The sequence below is a fragment of the Vombatus ursinus genome, unplaced genomic scaffold (assembly GCF_900497805.2).
Source record: "Vombatus ursinus unplaced genomic scaffold, bare-nosed wombat genome assembly UNPS02014847.1, whole genome shotgun sequence".
In the NCBI taxonomy this organism is placed as follows: Eukaryota; Metazoa; Chordata; class Mammalia; order Diprotodontia; family Vombatidae; genus Vombatus; species Vombatus ursinus.
This window is the reverse complement of record NW_020954625.1, coordinates 12,596,751-12,615,164: the sequence shown is the minus strand read 5'-3', so window position 1 is coordinate 12,615,164 and position 18,414 is coordinate 12,596,751. Positions and strand designations below refer to the sequence as shown.

The window sequence follows — 18,414 nt, the reverse complement described above, 5'->3', positions numbered from 1 at the left end:
AATATGTGTGTGTGTATATGTATATTTGTGTATATATGTGTGTGTGTATATGCCTATGTATAAGGGTGATGTATATATATGTGTATATATTGTATAAGTATATTGTGTATATATATGTGTGTGTGTAGTTGTATATATGTAACTATGTGTTTGTATATATGTATATATGTGTACGTGTGCACACACATGTGTATATTTATATAGGTTTATATATCTATAGTTTTATCTATTATATATAATTAGTTTTATACATATTTATTTACTTTGCTCCTTGAGAAACTATGGCTACTTTGAGAAACTTTCTAAGGCAGATGTTTTGAAAGTCTCAAGCTGCCATGACCTCACAAATAAGGCTGTCACTTAAGTTTGTGAGATCCAGAGCAGAGTGTGTTACAGCCCGGTTCAGAGATGATTTCCAAGCCTGGCTGTTTCTGCAGAGATATCTTTTCCATCTGTGGGGAACTGCATTCTCTTTCTGTCAGCGTCCTGTAGACACAAAGGGCTTGCTTTGATATTAATTAGAGATGTTAAAGTATAACAGATTAGTCTTGGGAAATGGGGTACGGTGGCTTATAGTCTCCACCAATGCAGCCCATCAGAGTGAGTGACTCCTAATGAGAGATGGCTGGCTACAGATGTGTATGAACAATTACAGAGGATTGATTTTGAGCCTGGCTTGGTTGTTTAAGAAAAGAAACCCTTGTAAATGAAAATGACTATAAATTGTTCTCCATTTGTTTTCAGCGCCAAATCTTAAGGGAAGGCCACGCAAAAAGAAACCGTGCCCTCAGAGAAGAGATTCGGTAAATGGCGTTAAAGATTCCAGCAGTAATTCAGATGGCAAAAGCATTGCCAAGGTACAGTCACTCATTCAGAGCTATTCATTTTACTAATCTTTCTGTTTCTCTTTTTAAAAATCTTTCTGTCTTGTTTCTTGATGCAGTTTTCCATTCAGAATCTGACTTTTGGCATCCTAAGCCTTTGAAGCCTGTTGCTGGGGGAGGGGGTGGAGGGGGGGATGGGAGGGGTTGGAGGGTGGGGAAGAGAGAGAGAGAGAGAGAGAGAGAGAAACTTGACATTCTGATTAGTCAACAGAAAGACTTCCCACCCCCAGCTTTGGCTGCTGGGTAAAGGGGCTGTGATTAGCAGCCACGTCATCAAGGCTGAGATTTCACAGTTGGGGACACAGTGACATGGTTTACTCTTGCCATATCAAAAATAAACCAGCTGAGCCATTCTTCCCCCCCCCCATTTCCCCCTACACTCTTAAATATCTTTCAGAGATTAACAGAGGATGAAATTAGAAGTTATCTAAATATAGTCATTGTAATTGTGTTTCCCCCCAGGTCACCCCCAGATTACACTAGAGTCATATTAAGGGTCTGACTAGGAGAAAGGAACATGCAATAAAAGCCAGTATCCCCATTTAGGTCTCTGGGAGCTTGCTTGGGCAGAAATTCCATAGAACCTTGAAAAGAGCCATTTGCAATGTTTTATTCTTACTTGACGTAAAGGGTAAAGGGGTCAGTTTGTATTTGTAGACTTACCTCCTCAAGTTTTGCTGACTGTAGCTCAGTTTACCAAGTATTTGTTCCAGGTATTTGGATTGGGTGACGTTTTATGCCAAAGATAGTTATGCTTTTCCCCCTTAAAAACAAAACCAGTCATCCTAATCAACTCTGTAAGACTAGAATCAAAGACCAGATTTCAGCAAACTGTATTTCTAGAGCCAAATTCTGAAGCCCTGAAGCTTCCAGTGGGAACCTGGGCGGGCTCTGATGTAGGGAAATAGGAGCTTAGCCCCTGTGACCCATCCCCATGAATGACCCTTCCCTCCCAGAATTTCTCATCGTAGCCCATGATTATATAGCATTTTAGGGTTTATAAAGTGCTTCCTTCACAACCCAAATAATCAATGTTGACTCAATCTGGCATGACTGTCTCACTGGAAAGCCCAAAGGAATTTGTTAGCGAATAGATGTATAGGTCGGTGGAGAGAGAGAGAGACAAGAGAGACAGAGACAGAGACAGAGACACAGAGAGAAAGAGATTTATTACATACCAGGAATTCTGCTAAGTACTGAGAATCCAAATACAACAACAAAAAAAAATCAGTACCTGCCCTCAAGGAGTTTACACTCTAATGGGAGAAGATAACACATAAAAGGGAAAGTGGGGGTAAGAAAGAGAAATAAAGTAGAAAAGTCTAGAAAGTCAGGAGTAAAGCCAGGAGAAAAGTGAACATGAATGTCTTAGACCCTTCCTGAGTTGATGGTCTCAGACAGAAACTCACCAATCAGAGGGGGCCATAGGGACAGAGGCATATCTAGGGATCTCAAGAGATCATCTAGCCCAATCCTCTCATTTTAACAAATGAATATACTAAGGTCAAGAGAGAGGAAATGCCTCGCCCCAAATCCTATGGGTGGTGGATGGAAGAGCCAGGATTGGAATCCCTGTCCTGAATCCATGATCCATGTGTTTTTCTACAGTGTCATACTGACATGCTGAGGTCAGATGGCTGGTCCTTTGTGGTTATCAATCCTAAGCATACTGTGACTTTCTCAAAGGGGCTGAGTGGAAATAGGGGATCTGTTTTATTCCTTGTTAAGAACAAATCGTGTCTTCTTGTATTATGATTGATGACAAAATTGACAAAGGTATTTCTCAGTGAGTTGGATACTTTTGTCTTTACCTCCATGCAGCTCAATTGTAACACTTTCTTAGGGCATCAAGTGGGGTTCATAAACGAATGAGCATAAGGTTATTGAGAGTCGTCAATTAAAGCAGGTTGGTTCCCTGTGATGTGGTTTGCAGGCTCTGACAAGATACGACTGAATGGGGCCAGGCAGTTTCAGGACATAAGCACTCGGCGAGCCTGGCACTGCCAATTTCGTGTTTTGGCAGCCCGCCCCGATACCTTTGGTGTGACGTCATAGTAGGAAGGCAGCGTGTTCTGTACCTGAGCCCAGCAGGTACTCCCTCTAATGTCATTTACAGTCACTACTGAAATATGCTGCCCGAGAGTCTTGTAAAACCATAAAAATTAGTGGCTCTCTCCCATGTCTCATTCCCAGCAAGCCAACCCTTTCCCCCTGTGCCTAGGAAAGTGACAAGTGGGTGCGGGGGAGGGGGGAGGGTGAAGAGGTACAAAGTTCTGCTTGTAGAAGTGCCCCCCCAGTGCTGTCTCTCAGAAGCATGTCAGTTTACCAGCCTGTGCTGGCAGTCAGGTCACCTTAGATTCTGATAGACTTGCTTGGATTTTGAATACGGGCTTATTTCCTCATGTAAAGATTTTGTGTTAACACATTGGGGCCAAGTTTCTAGTCTCAGGAACCATGAGATTTAAAGACCCAGTCTCTATTTCAAGGGCTGCCTGCTTAGGAAGTAGTAACAGCTGGAATGTAATCATAATAATTCAGATTTATGTATAGCGCTCCAAGCTGGCATAGTAATTTTACATGCATTTTCTCATTTAATCCTCATTGCACTAGATGTTATCATTATCCCCACATTGCAACTTAGAAATGAAGTGACTCACCCATGGTCACACATTCGAGACAGAGTCAGGATTTGAAAACACGTCTCTCCTGCCTTCAGATGTGCCAGACTATCCACTTATTCCATGGTGGAACCCATCAGTCAACAAGCATTTACTAAATGTCTGCTCTATGACAGGCACTGGAGATACAGAAATAAAAAATGAAACTACTTTTGCTCTCATGGAGCTCACATAACTCCCGTTCTGTCACAGCTAATGATTTACAGAGGACTTTCCTAATGATAATCCAGTGATAGTGTAAGTGTTAATGAGATCCATTTTGTAGATGAGAAAACTGAGGCTCAGAAAAGAAGTTGAATGATTTTCTCATGATCATACAGTTAGGAAGCAGCAAAGCTGAGTGGTGCAGTGGATAGAGTGCCGGGCCTGGAGTCAAGAAGATCTGAATTCAAATCCAGCATCAGACACTTACTAGTTGTGTGACCCTAGGCAAGTCACTTAACTGTAGGAATCAATCAATATTTATTAGGTACGTACTACATGCCAGGCACTGTGCTAAGTGCCAGAGATACAAAAAGAAGCTAAAGATGGACCCTGTCCTCCATGAGCTTACAATTGAACCAGGGAGACAAAAGGCAAACAAATATGTACAAACAAGCTCCACAGGATAAATTGGAGAAAATTAACAGTTGGAAAACACTGATACTAAGAGGAATGTGGGAGGTCTTCCTGTAGCAGGCAGGATTTTAGTTGGGACTCAAAGAAAGCCAGGGGGGTTGGTGGTAAGAGCAAAGGATGGGGAGCGTTCCAGTCAGGAGAGACAACCAGAGAAAATACCAGGAGCTGAGAGATGGAGGGTCTTGTCCGTGGAATAGCCAGGAAGCCAGTGTCACTGGATCAGAGATACGTAGTGGGGAGTGAGGTATAAGAAGGCTGGAAAGGTAGGAAGGGCTTTGAATGCCAAACAGAGTATTTTGCATTTGCTTCTGGAGGCCAAAGGAAGCCACCTGAGTTTATTAAGTAGAGGGGGTTGGGATTAGACCCACATTTTAGGAGTTCCTACCCGTGTCCCCTGACTCCAAATCCCGGGGTAATTTAGCTGGAATCATCATGGTTAATCTGACTTGGAAGCATTTTGTGTAGAAATGCTTCACTCCAACTCATGGCCAAAACCTGTGTCAGTGGCCCTTTTTAAAAGCAGGCCAAGACGCCTGCCTGTATGGGAGGAGAGGCTGCCCACAGAATGGAAGGATTTCCCTTGGAAGAGCTGGTTTCCGCCACCATCTTGGACTTTTTCTTCAAGTCTTTGTGCAGTTTCCATTACTCATACAACATTAGGATTAGAAAAGACCTTAGGGGTCAGGTAGGTCTAACTGCACGTTTTACAGATGAGGAAACTGAGGTTCAGAGAAGCAATATCACTCCAAGCTAGTGATTGCCCAGGGCTGGTTTCTGACCCTCAATCCAGTATTTTCCACAGCGCTGCATCCTCTAGAAGCCACTTGTTTGGGCCGCCGTCTTTTACTGTCCTTCGGGCCTCATGAGGCCTCGTCTAGACTTCAGTCCTGAATTAAACTCAGGATTCTTGGTTTTCTGATTATGTAATCAGCATGATCCAGTCCAACAATGACTGTCTTGCTTTAGCAGCGGACCTTGTGTGACAATCCGGATGTGTGTTAGGTCTGTATAAAAGAATTTTTCTTTGGCTAGGTCCTGAATTAAAGGAAATTCTGGGGGCAGGAGAGAGACAAGTCTCCTCTTACTTGGAGAAGCATCTTCCAAAGGCATCAAGTCAACCAAGTGTACTTTTATAGATGTCCTAAAAAGGACCTGAGGGGGGAAAACCATAATCCAAGTAAAGAGGGCTGGGTTTTGGAATCAAACCACATGACGCGAGTTCAAATCTTAGCTGTTCCATTTAGTCAGTCAGGCTACACACATTTGTAGCCTCAGGAACCATAAGACTTGTGAATAAAGACCCCATTTCAAGGTCTGCATTACAGTTGAAATGTAATAATAATAACTAAAATGGTTTCTGAAGGGCTCACTATGTTTCAGGCACATGAGTGCTGGAGATACAAAGAAAGGCAAAAGAAATTCCTGCCCTCAAGGAGCTCATCCCAGTGGGAGAGACAGCAAACAATTGTGTACAAACAGGCTGTGCCAGTGAGAAAATCTCAGAGAAAGGCTCTAACTAGACCCGGGTGACCTGGGTCATGGCACTAGATCTCTCAAGGGTGCTGCAGTGCACAGAGCGCTGGGCCTAGAGTCGGGAAGACTCCTCTTCCTGAGTTCAAATTCTATCTCAGACACTTATTAGCTGTGTGACCCTAGGCAAATCACTTAACCCTATTTGCCTCAGTTTCCTCATCTGTAAAATGAGCTGGTGAAGGAAATGGCAAACCACTCCAGTATCTCTGCCAAGAAAACCCAAAATGGGGTCACGAGGAGTCAGACAAGACTGAAAAATGACTCAGCAACTAGATCTCTCGACCTTGTTTGAAAAGGCGGCGTCTGAACTAGCTGCTCTCGCAGTTCTAGCCCTGAATCCTGTGATCTGTGAGTCCTGGTGCTGGTTTTTCACTTGCCTTGTAATGGGAAGATCACAGTATCCCAGGCTTCATAGAAACTCCATCCCTTCCATCCATACTTGCTTTGATGTCAGACTTACTCAGTACGGTTTGGCCACCATGAAGGTTTACTCTCTGAGTCACCAGGTATGCTCCATTTGTGGTAGCAAAGAACAGGCTTCTCGTTTAAAAGCCATCATCAGAAGGTAGAAGCTATTTGAGGGTAGTAGGAGGGAGGTGGCTAACAGCAGAATTTAGGAAAACTGCCCTTCCAGTCCATTAATAATGGCCACCATAGCCACACCTTAAAAATCATGAAGAAAAAAAGCCGTTTGTCTCAAGGCCAACATCGGATAGTGTAGGGAGAAAGTCAGTTCTGCCCCTAACCAGAGAAAATGACAGAATGAATTCATTTGTGGTGTGGAGAAGGGATAGGCCTGTTATTTCATTGGGATGAAGAAATTCCCTCTCCCAGAGCAGGTTGACATCTTTGCAACCTTCGGTCTTAGAGAGTTATTTGCCTAGAATGATGAGAGGCTGTGATTTGCTCAGGGTCACACCGCCAGTATGAGTCAGATGCAGGACCCAAAAGTAACTATGTACCCAGTAAGCTAGGGAATCTTAAAAGTATAATCAGGGGACCCTGAGAAAGGGAGGTCCTAGGGACCTTCAGGGGATCCATGAGGTCAAAACTATCTTCTTAACAATATGAAAATATTTGAATTTCTTATAGAGTAAATAGACCTAGACACAACCACATAAACAGAACTTCTATGTGGTGGGGTGTCCTCAACAATTTTTAAAAGTGTACAAGGAGTCATAAGTCCAAAATGTTTGGTAACTATTGCACTAAGGCCTGCTCTCACTTGTTTGTGATAAAGCAGGAAATTTTATTCAAATGGAACTTTCAACAGCTCCCTATTACTTATAAAAAAAAAATATGTATCCTTTAGCTTGGCATTTAAGGCCTCTCAGGCTAGTTCCTGTTTCTCTTTCCAGATTGATTTCACTTTATCTTTCACACAGTCTCAATTGTGTCCTAATGGGATGTCTGGAACTCGGCGTTCTATGACCAGTTTCTATACCTTTATGTGGAATTCCCTCTAGAACTGACCTGCCCTCCCTCTTCAGCTACACCTCTCAGAATCCCCATTTTCCTTTAAGATTCAGCTTAGATGCAACCTCCTTTGTGAAGCCTGAAGCTTATCCCTCCCTGGTTTTTATTGATTCTTCCCTATTTAGATTTCCTTGTGTTTCGGTCTTTGTGCCTGCTCTATTCCCCGAGGAGAATGTAAGCTTCTTGAGCAAGCTGGGGGCTGTTTCTTTTTTTGTCTCTATATCCCTAATTCTTTGCATGGTGTTGTGCCCACAGTAAGTGCATAATAAATGAAGTTAGAAAAGAAATCAATGTTTTCTCATTGCCACGGATGGAGCTGATCAAGAGTATCACTTCTGAGAAGACTAAAGTGGAATAATGCTTAAAGCAGTTAATACCAAGTTGGCCCAGGGGTCTTCACCAGGACTCCAAACACATTTGGGGTGTTCTCATCTTGGCTTACTTTCCCTTTTGTGCTTTGCATTTGAGAGCCTACAGCTTTTCCAGCCTGGCCTAAGTGGAGAGCTGAGCTGTAATACAACATTTGATCAGATCTTGTGTGGATGGTTTGAGAATCTCATCCACATGAGTAGGTCCTTCACTGGTAGAGATTACTGCCTCTCTATACTTTCTCACTCTAGATGCTTCTGGGCCATGGATTCTTCTATGTTCTTCAGAGAGGTTCTTCTCAGGGAGAGGAGCCATAAATAGAGGGCCAGCCTGAGAATAAGCAAGATCTGGGTTCAAACCGTACCTGTCTCCTTTACTAGCTGTATGGCCATGGACAAGTCATGTAATTCATACAACATCTATAAAGTACTGCAGAAATGCTGTCATCATTGTGACTATTATCTGTAAAATGAGAGGACTAGACTAGATGGGCCAGCCCTAGTTTTATAATCTGAATCTAGAAGCACTGATTAAGTGCCTGCTGTATACCAGACACTGTGCCAGGCAATAAAGATACTCAAAGACAAAAAAGCCGGGCTTGCCCACAAGGAGTTTACATTCTGTCTAGGAAACAACACTTGCCTGTGTAAGTAGATACAAAGTATATACAGTGTTGCTTAATACAGGGTTCCAAAATCAAGGATAGAGAGCCCAGATAAACCTTTTACTCCACACTTAAGGTTTCGGCCTGATTTATCCAGGTGATTATTTCATCCCTCCATGCGCATCATTTACCATTGATTAAACTGCTCTACTATTCGTAAGAAGAATTGTTATCCTTTTATATTGGGAAAATAACCTAAGATTTGTGATTGTTTTTTTTTTAATTTTTCCAGTATATACATCACCATTTTAAACTGCAGGCTCTCCTATTGCCTTGAATTTAATTAAAACATCTCTCCAAATTGCAAGTTTTGACTACCAACTTAATATTTTGAAAAATCACTCCCAGGCTGGCGCGTGATGTCGATTATAGAGTAGAGTGATTTTATGATTTAAATAAAGCCTTTAAAATTACAGATTTCATCAGAGGTTCATACTCAGCCCTAGTTACAGCGATGGGAAATGATGGTGAGGTAAAATTTCACGTGGCATAAGTCTCTGTGTAATGTTACAAGGAATGAAAGTTTAGAAAGAGTGCAAGTGATAAATTTCCTTTGGGAAAAAAAATGTTTAATCCCATTACCACAGCCTCTTAAAAAATTAAAATGCAACCTAAAAGCCCAGCTCAATAACTTGTAGTGTGGGAAGTATTATTTTTCCAGTACCAGGCTACAGAAATTAAACTTGCAGTTACTCTGGGGAATAAGTGATGAAGAAAACTCTTACGAGGGATATGTTTCCATTCAATAAATAATCATGGCCTTTTACATTCTTCATACTTAGAAAGGAGAGATCAGACCAGAACTGGGGATGAAACATGTAGAAGAAAACGTGGAATATTTTTGTTCATAACATTTCCCCATCACTTGCTTCCAGTCCTCTGTCTGTATGAGATCTGGGACCATAGACAGTATGAGAATATTGGAATACAGAAATTCCTCCCAGACTCACATGGACTGAAAATCTGACCTCTTGTACTTCCTCTATTACAATTAAAATAGCCCAGCAGCCTAATGTTGTATTGAACAGTCAGTTATCAAAGGCAGCAAGGATGGAATATTAGGTCAGCTGCACATGCTGCTGAACTCCGCATTCTCCTGTAACGTTTTGGGGTGGGGTGGGGGGATCTGGCGAGTGTGCAAAGCTTCCCACCCCCACATCCCCACGTCCCATTTACAGAGTTTTTCATGAACCTTTTTTTTTCAGGAGCTTGGGTGACCTAGAGTCTCTTTTATGGAAGTTAGCATCCCTTATTGTGCCCTCAGAGCTTAGTGGAAAGCAGAAGCAGTCATAAAAATATATTACCTTTCTTTACTTGCTGAGAGGGCAATCTGGGTCTCACATTTAGGGACTGACCATGAGACACTTGGTTTACCCCCATATGGTGATCAGCCTAATTTTTCCTCTATTTAGGATCATAGAGTTAGAAGTAAAAGGGACTTTGGAGGATATCTTGTCCAAATCTTTCAGTTTATAGATGCAGAACTGAAGTCTAGACAGGTCAGATGACTTGGCCAAGCATACACAATTGGTAAGGAGCAGAGCCAGGATTTGAACCCAGATCTTCTGACTCCAGTTTTATCTCCGTTGTAATATATGGTGTTGGGCTTAGAGAATGGAGATTTGTTTTCAAGTCTCTATGTACCATTTATTAGATCAGATTTATTGAACAAGGCATTTAATTTCTGGAAGCCCCAGTTTCCTTATATTTAAAATATGAGGGTTGGACTTAATCATCTCTAAGTCAACTTTCAATAGTCTAGGAGATAGACATAGACAGATGGATCTACAGTCCTGGATGTCTTATAGAAAGAATCATAGAGCTAGAGGGACCTGGGAGATCACATGGTCCAAACCCGTCATCTTGTAGATTGGGAAATGGACAACTGAACCCCGAGGGGATGGGTTCAAATCCCACCAATGACGCTTACTATCTGTCAAGTCTTAGGTAAGACACTTAGCCTTCATTAGCCTCATCTGCGAGTTGGGCAAGAAGGCCTCTGTTATCCAGCTATATAACTATGACTCTCTGTGTGACCTTGGACAAATTATTTCATGTCTGTGCCTCAGTTTCCTCATCTGAAGAATAAAGAGGTTGAAATGAAGAGAAGTTCTTAATTTTTGTTTGTGTGTTCTGGACCCCTTTGAGAGTCCATCAGAGTGTAGGAACCCATTCGCAGATTAATGGTTTGTTAACAGCATTCATAATTGAAAGAAATGCTCAATTTTATTTAAGGGTTAGTGAAAAATAAAGATCATTCCCCCCATGTAAGTTCACACACCCCTAGAAATCTGTCCATAGACCCTTGACCTCAGGTTAAGAATTCCTAGACTCAGGGACATTTCGGTGGCGCAGTGGATAGAGCTCGGGCCTTGGAGTCAGGAGGACCTGAGTTCAAATCCGACCTCAGACTCAAAACACTCACTAGCTGTATGACTCTGGGCAAGTCACTTAACCCCGATTGCCTCACCAAAAAAAAAAAATTCCTAGACTCCCTGCTACCTTGAAATCTGTGATCCTGTGCCTGAAGCCCATCAATGCCAAATGTCATTAGCAGAAATGTCTGTTTCTACTGGTATCTTGATGTGAGTTGCTGAAGAGGACATCACTAACATGAGTTTTCTGGAGAAAGGGTGTGTGTGTGTGTGTGTGTGTGTGTTGAAATTAACCACCACAGTGGGGGCTGTTGGTTGGGAAGGATGGGTTGCCCAATAGCATGAGGGATAGAGCTTTGAAAAATGAAAACAGCAGCATCTGGCACCTGGAGAACTTTTCCCAGCAGATGGCAATGATGTTTTAGGTTGATATTCCCATAAAAAGAAAGAAATGAAAAGTATTTAAACCATTGAAAACAGTTTCCATGTAGAGAAGACTCTGAGAGCTGGATATGTTCCCTGTTTGGATGGTTAACTGGCCTCCGATGGAATGTGATTGGTTCGCCCTTGCTGCCCTGGGAATGTTTGGGCTCCAGCATGATTTTGAGTAAGCTCTCCAGGCCTGTGCTAGGTTTGATGTGGTGTGTTTTCCTCTTTCCAGGTGAAATGTGAGGCTAGATCAGCCTTAGCCAAGCCCAAGAATAACCACAGCAGCTGTAAAAAGGGCTCCAGTGAGGAGAAATCAAAGGTCGCCATTGGGGAAGAATGCCGGGCAGAGGAGCAGGCCTTCCTAGTGGCCCTTTACAAGTACATGAAAGAAAGGAAGACACCAATAGAACGAATTCCCTATTTAGGGTTTAAGCAGAGTAAGTACAATTTTTTACCTCTCTTTTTCTTACTGCATTACAGAACTGTTCAGATTCCTTGTGAATTTAAAAAAAAAAAAAGGCACCTCTCAGAGATTAGGCTCAAGGCCTAATTTGGGGCTGATGATGGCCGTTTATACTGGACCCTGCCCCAAGTCGCCCGGCCAGGCATTCCTCAGCCTCTTCCCTCTCAAGTGCTCCTTCCGGGCCAGTTGCATAGAGATATTTATAGGCTTCAATCCACTGATTATGACTGGAAATAGACATGTTGAAAGTTTCTCATTTTCTGTTTTGTCAAACCGTAGTGTCTGTAATGCCTTTCTCCTGAGATAATAAAATGACGTAGCTTTATCATGCACAGATGTTGCCTGTGAAAAGAGAGATATTAAGCCGAGGCATTGAAAGATGGTCGGAATAGCTACAAAGAAAGAGGAGAAATATTTTCCCAGCAAACCTCCCTCTCCCCCCATTTGTTGGGTGATAACGAATAAATAGCCAGCTTCGGAAGAAATAAGGAGACAGTCTAGAATAGAGGACCTATTTCAAATGACTTTAATGTTAACATTTTAAGTGTCAAAGCTTATTTACAACTGAGCAGAATTCCACCGAGGAGGAAAGCACGTATCTCCCAAGTTCGCAACTGTGTGGAGAAACGTCTTAGTTGCCTACAGATTCAGTGGTACACGAAAGAGAGAGCTCCCTGCCTTGAAATATCCCTTTCTCCAAACATATCTTCCTAGATTAGGACCATGTGTCATTTTGATGAAGAATGTCAAACCTGTGTGTTTTACATAACAATTTACATACCTAATAGCGGTTGGCACTGATTGCAACCCAACTCTCACAGCCATTATAAACTTATATAACGACGAATGATTACAATGTTTGTCTGAAAACTGGTTTCTGAAAATAGAAGTGAAATTAATCTGAGAACAGCTTTTCTGCATAATGCATTGACCCAGATTAAATCAAGGCCTAAGCAAAGCTCTTGAGTGCTCTGAAAAAAGTACATGGTTCAATGAGGCTTTGAGAACACAGTGTGTCAAAGAGCCTTGTTTTATTTTTATTGTAGTCCTTATTTCTACTGCCAAAGAATTACTTGACATTCAGATTTGGGGGGAGAAGGGGGGCCTAAATGACCCAGCCTATGGCAGCCCCCCTTCCATGATATTACGCTCAGACAGACACAGTTGTTAGCTGTTCACTGGAGTTGCTGAGCATCATGGACATGGGCTACCACCGCAGAGAGAGGCCTGTAAAAAAAAGCAGTGTCCAGCACACAGACGGCCAGAGGCTGAGCAGGTACACGCAGCATGCTCACCTCGGAATTCCCCTGCCGATGAAGGAAAGCTTCCTGCCCCTCTGATATATCTGCAGCATGGCTGCTGACTCTGGTTGGAAATATCTGTGCTATAGTCATTGAGAGTCCCCACGCGTGTCTGAAATACAGGATGGGCCTTTAACATGGCGTTGCCATCCGTTATTCTATTATGAAAGCAATAACATATGAAAATAGCTGTTATCTATTGATTATGGCGGTTCTTCTCTGAGAGTCATAATATATTACTATTTAATCAATGGCTTCTTCACAGAAGCTTGGTGAGTAACTCCGCTTTTAAAATCACACACTTTTCCCAAGGACAATTGAGCAATAGTATTCTGCTGTCAGACTGATGGAAACAGTACTCAAATTGTCCTTTTCCTGATCCTAAAAGTGGAACCATTTCCGTAACTATGTATTAATGTTCCCTAAGATATATTGTAAATCATCCCATATCCTGTTGTTGAATGAATGAATGCCCTTTGGTAAACTGTTTCCCAAGTAAGTCTATCTCTCTCTCTCTGGGGTGGATTAGCACGCCTATTTCTCCTTCTCAGTTTATTTATTTTTTTAATGTTTAATTGAAATTTCTCGGAAGTACATTAATGCAATGCTTATCTAAATACTTATTATCCCTCTAACAGTCAACCTTTGGACTATGTTTCAAGCTGCTCAAAACCTGGGAGGATATGAAACAGTAAGTGTTTAAATAACTTGAATGAAATAATTGTGCAATCTCACTTTCCCTTCTTTGACCAAGATGGGAAAAAAGCAAAAGCCAGCAACCGTAGACCGGCTTTTCAAATAGCTCTACCCTTTGGGGGTTTCTCGGGCCACTCTTGGAAACGGTCCCAATTAGTCCCAGGTTTGGCAAAATTGTAAACTTGTCGTAAAAAAACGACAAGTGGAAAACATATGGAACTCTTCCTTGTCTAGGAAATCAGTTGGGTCTGTGATTTTTTCCCCATGTTGAGAAAGGCTTATTATTGTACGAGAGGCCAAGATGGAATAAAAGAAATTTCACTTGGCAACATACCTGACATCTGTTCATGTCTAATATGGGAAATGTATTAAAGGCTTTCAAAAGTAATCAGTATTGGCCATTCAGGAATAATATGCAGCAGAATCTTATTGCTAGCACACACCCCAAAAAAAAGGCTTTGTTAGACAAGGGTCAATGCCACATAAACAGGAAGTGATCAACCTAATTCAGAAAAGACTCTGACACTTTTTATCAGCTAATTCTATCGGACAGGAACAGTTTATTTTTAGCCCACAGGAAAATTTAATGGCCACAGATTTTGCAGCATATTTTTTGAACCTATAAAATGTTAAAACAACAAAGTTAGATTAAAATCTTGAAATCAGAAGAAAGAGCTGCATTAATACAGCCTGCAGAGATGACATCTGCAATAAAAACAATTGACACACAAAGATGTCGTCGCTGGAAATGCTTTCTTTTGCACTCAGTGATCAGATTAAGTTGTGCAGTTTCTTCAGAAATTTTTTTTTTTTTAAGAAGTAATCTGGGTTATCTCTATTTGGCAGTAAAATGACAAGAAGAGACACAAAATCAAGAAAATGAAATTCATTTTAGCCCAAATGTAATAACCAATGGATTGTTTATTTTTTTGTTGTTATTGTTGGTTTTTGAGTTTGGGGTTTTGTTTTTTTTTTTTTTGGTTATTTTTGCCAGATAAAGCATACTGTTCCAAAAACTAGTATCATGATTTGATGCAACGGGCTGGGGGTGGGGAAAAGGTGACAAGCTCTATGTGATACAGATGATTCTGTATTTATAGAACAGATATCTGCTATGCATTCTGACTTGGAATTCTTTGATAGGTTTGTTTGTGTGTTCCCATGTATAAATTCATTTTACATATGGTGTGTGCATGTTTATAAGGAATTGTAATCAATATATGAACTGTGTATAAAATATGCATTTCATAGGCGTGAGTGTTTCACAATGTTTACTTTCATAAGTGCCCTGAATAAAAATAAACAATGTAATTATTACACGTGGATGGCTCTGTTGATAGGAGTGGTAGATAGGCTCTAACTTTGACTCTGGCTGCTGCCTCGGTGAGATGCTGGGCTAATTATAGCCCTCATCTTTTGAGAATGATGGTAACTTGTTCAGAGTGTGTCTCATAGATTTAGAAGTCAACCCTGTGATCAAACCTATGTTGTGAGGGATAGGGATAAATGTTTTCTATGAAATGAAAAAGAAAGCTTCCACAACAGTCCTACCATGAGCCTTCATCGTGGCTCGGAGGTAGTCTCGGGTTCCTAAAAGCTGTCTGGTGATCCCATCTGTGTGTGATTGGTGTCCAAGGACGGGTCTTGCTAAGTTTGGAGTGGTTTGTCATCTGAATGTTGACCAGCAGGACTGAACCGTTCTGCCCACCTTCACTGTACCTGCTGAGTCTTAGAAAAGTTGCAGTCTGATTAGCAGAAGGAGCACTTACACCAATGAAATAATAATTAATAATGATGATAGTAACAGTAGCTGACATTTGTAGACAGTTTTAATGGCCTAAGCTACTTTTTATCTGTTGTCTTACTGGGACCTCACAATAACAATGGCAGATCTTTGAAATATCAAAGAAGAGGAAAAAAAATATTCAAACCGTATTAAATCTTGTTGTTGCAAAATACATTCTTTTTTTTTTTTTTGCTTTTGTGTTTTTGTTTTTGTTTTTCTTTTGCTTTTCGGTGAAATAATCGGGGTTAAGTGACTTGCCCAGGGTCACACAGCTAGTGAGTGTTTGGTGTCCGAAGTTGGATTTGAACTCGGGTCCTCCTGACTTCAAGGCTGCAGCTGTATCCAGTGCGCCATCTAGCTGCCCCAAAATACATTCTTTAGACCCAGCAACTCTGAACGCCATTCACTACTGAGGAGAGGGCTGATAAATTCACCAGTTCTACTTACTCCATGTCATTTTCCTCCCAGGTACTTTTTTCATGCAGCAGTATAAAAGCATAGATTGTACACGTGTAGCAGATTATATGTTCCTGTAATACAGGTAATACAGGGTGTTTGGGATGCTAAATGGACATATGATATTGAAAGCCAGAATGAGGCTGATCTTCCATTTGGATGCATGCCCTGCCATAGCTAATGTTGACTTGCACGTGGAGGTAGACCTCTGAAGAAAACTGAAGCTAAGCCAGTCTGTGACTGTTACCTTCTTCTAGGTGCCCTTCATCTCCCTCATCTTCTGCTGGGGTAGAGGAAGAGGATCCGTTTTTTTTTTTGTTTGTTTGTTTGTTTGTTTCTTTTTTACAGCAGCCCCACTTCCTCCCTTATCCATCTTTGTCTTCTTGGGAGCCATTGACTGGAAAATCTAAAGGTCTAGTTGTAGATTTACTGATCTATTAAATACAGGGAGCTGCTTCTCTCGGTCAAATGACCCACTTTGACTAGTAAGAACTGTGTGGTTGGGGACTATTCTTTGAAGTTATACGTGGCAGATAAAGCACACATAATCAACAACCACGGAATGATATTTCTTTTTTGCTTTTTTTCCAGTGTCTCCTTGACTTAGATATTTTCATGTAGACTCTAGGAATTTTGAAAGCAATTAACTCCACTCCTTCATTAGACTCATTGGCTAAAAGGGTTCAGCAGCAATTATTTGTCGCATAGGTTTGTTCTCTCTCAAATACCCAGCTGCCAGAGTTATCCATTTCCAGGCTATCCATGTAACATGAAGAAGCTCATTTGATCTCTCTGAGCCTATTCCTGAGATCTGACTTATCTTTTTCAAGGTATCTGGGTAAGCAGATTTCATAATTGACCTTGATATGTATCTAGTGATCCCTTGTGTGTGTCTGTTGTCCAAGGATGGGTCTTGCTAACTTTGAAACTTTTCCAATGACAAACAGGAAGTTGGGCTCAGTAATTTAAACCCTGTGATTCTCACAATGTTTACAATCACTTGGTTTTTCCTTGTAGCTAATGTTATGTAAAGGAAGATATCATTAATTTGTAATGGTCTAAAATCATTGGCTGAGGTTTTAGAGAGACCATCTAGTCCAGGGTTCTTAATCTGGAGTCATGAAATGTTAAAAATACGTATTTTGGTAATTGTATTTCAATGTAATTGGTTTCTGTTGTAATCCTATGTATTCGATTTTATGCAAAAGCAAACAAACAAACAAAAAAACCATTTTTCTGAGATGAAGTTTAACCAGACTGCTAAAAAGATCCATGACACACACACACACACACACACACACACACACACACACACACACAGACAGAGAAAGTTGAAAACACTTGACCTAGGCTATTTTCATTATTTACAAGGGAAGCAGCTGAGGCCCAGAGAGGTCAAAAGACTCCTCCGTTTTCACTGGGTTCAGTGATAGAGACGACATTCAGACCCAGGCCCATATTCTCACCCTTTAAACCACCATCCTCTTCTTGCTGAGAAAACAAGCGTGCATCAGAGTAGACAGGAGAATCAAGCTGAGAGTTCGTATATGGCAGTAGTCAGTCACGCACACGTGTAAAACTTGAAGTTTTATCTGTTTGGCTTCTGACTCACGGTAAGATAAAGACATCTCACTGGAATCCGTGGTGGTTCCAGAATAGACTCTTTTAATTGGCTTGTTTTTGTTGGTGGTTGTAAGCTATTTCCAGACTTCTGGATGCTGTTTCAGATTGTGGGAGCCTTCGGTCTCAGCCCTCTGCAGCCCTCAAATTGTATGACAAATTTAAAAAAAAAAGAAGACAGGGCCGAATTTGTTCTTCAGGTCTCTGTGGTATGTCAGAAGTAGCGCCGTCTCTTCTTCTGGCCAGACGGCAGATACGGAAATGGATGTGGTGTCTGTAGATCCCAATGTTTAGAGCCTGTTAGTCTACTGGGATGAATTTGATTTTCTACAAAAGCCTATGCTGGAGCTTCTGTTGATGTACAGTGACAAGCCTACAGTTGTTTTGGCACTTTCAGATCTCCCTTCCAGCCTTACGCTCTGATGGGCCACCCCTCTCCCTACCCCCGTTGGCTAGGTACATGGCAGGTGGGTGACCTCTCAATTTCCTTCATCCCTACAGAGAGTTGTGGGTCTTAGAGCTGATGGAGACAACTGGGGCCTTTCCAAGGTGCATGACACCTGTGTTGGTCAGAGATGCATTCCCTGTTGGCTTGCTGCTTGCATGACCAAGGACAGCCAAGAGCCAAGAAAGGATCACGGGGAGAACAAAAAAGTCTTAATGGATTCCTCTTCTGGGGTCTTGGGATGATGAACCACCACAGTACTTGCTAAGCCTGTCAATTAATTGCTTCCCCTCTCCCCTCCCCCACATGACAGAACCACGATTTTTTTTTTCTTTCTCATTTAGGCAAATGCCTGTTATCTTCTCAATGTGTGGGTTAGGCAGAGTTTGACATCATTCTCATGATATCCTCCGAATCTGACCTCAGTTCTCTGGGCAGACAGAGCTTCTTGCTTAATTTGAAACTAGCTGGGCCAAAGATGATGTCATGTGAGTTCCTGGAGTGCTACCAGGAAAAAAAAGGCATATTCCTTGATTTCAGCTAGCCCTCAGGCCTCCTGCAGAAGAAACATTCCCAGAATGAGCGAGGGCAATCCCGGGAGCAAATGGGCCTTGGTCCTGC

General features: G+C 41.7%; 1 protein-coding gene across 3 annotated transcripts in view; it reads left to right on the top strand.

Moving 5' to 3' along the window:
• Window positions 1–18,414, top strand: part of ARID5B (AT-rich interaction domain 5B) — a 207,678-nt gene that overhangs the window by 161,264 nt on the left and 28,000 nt on the right. For all 3 annotated transcript variants that reach the window (XM_027840531.1, XM_027840530.1, XM_027840532.1), the window contains 3 exons: window positions 745–857; window positions 11,259–11,463; window positions 13,429–13,481. In XM_027840531.1, coding sequence (XP_027696332.1) covers window positions 745–857; window positions 11,259–11,463; window positions 13,429–13,481 — 371 coding nt within the window. The remainder of the gene's footprint in view (window positions 1–744; window positions 858–11,258; window positions 11,464–13,428; window positions 13,482–18,414) is intronic.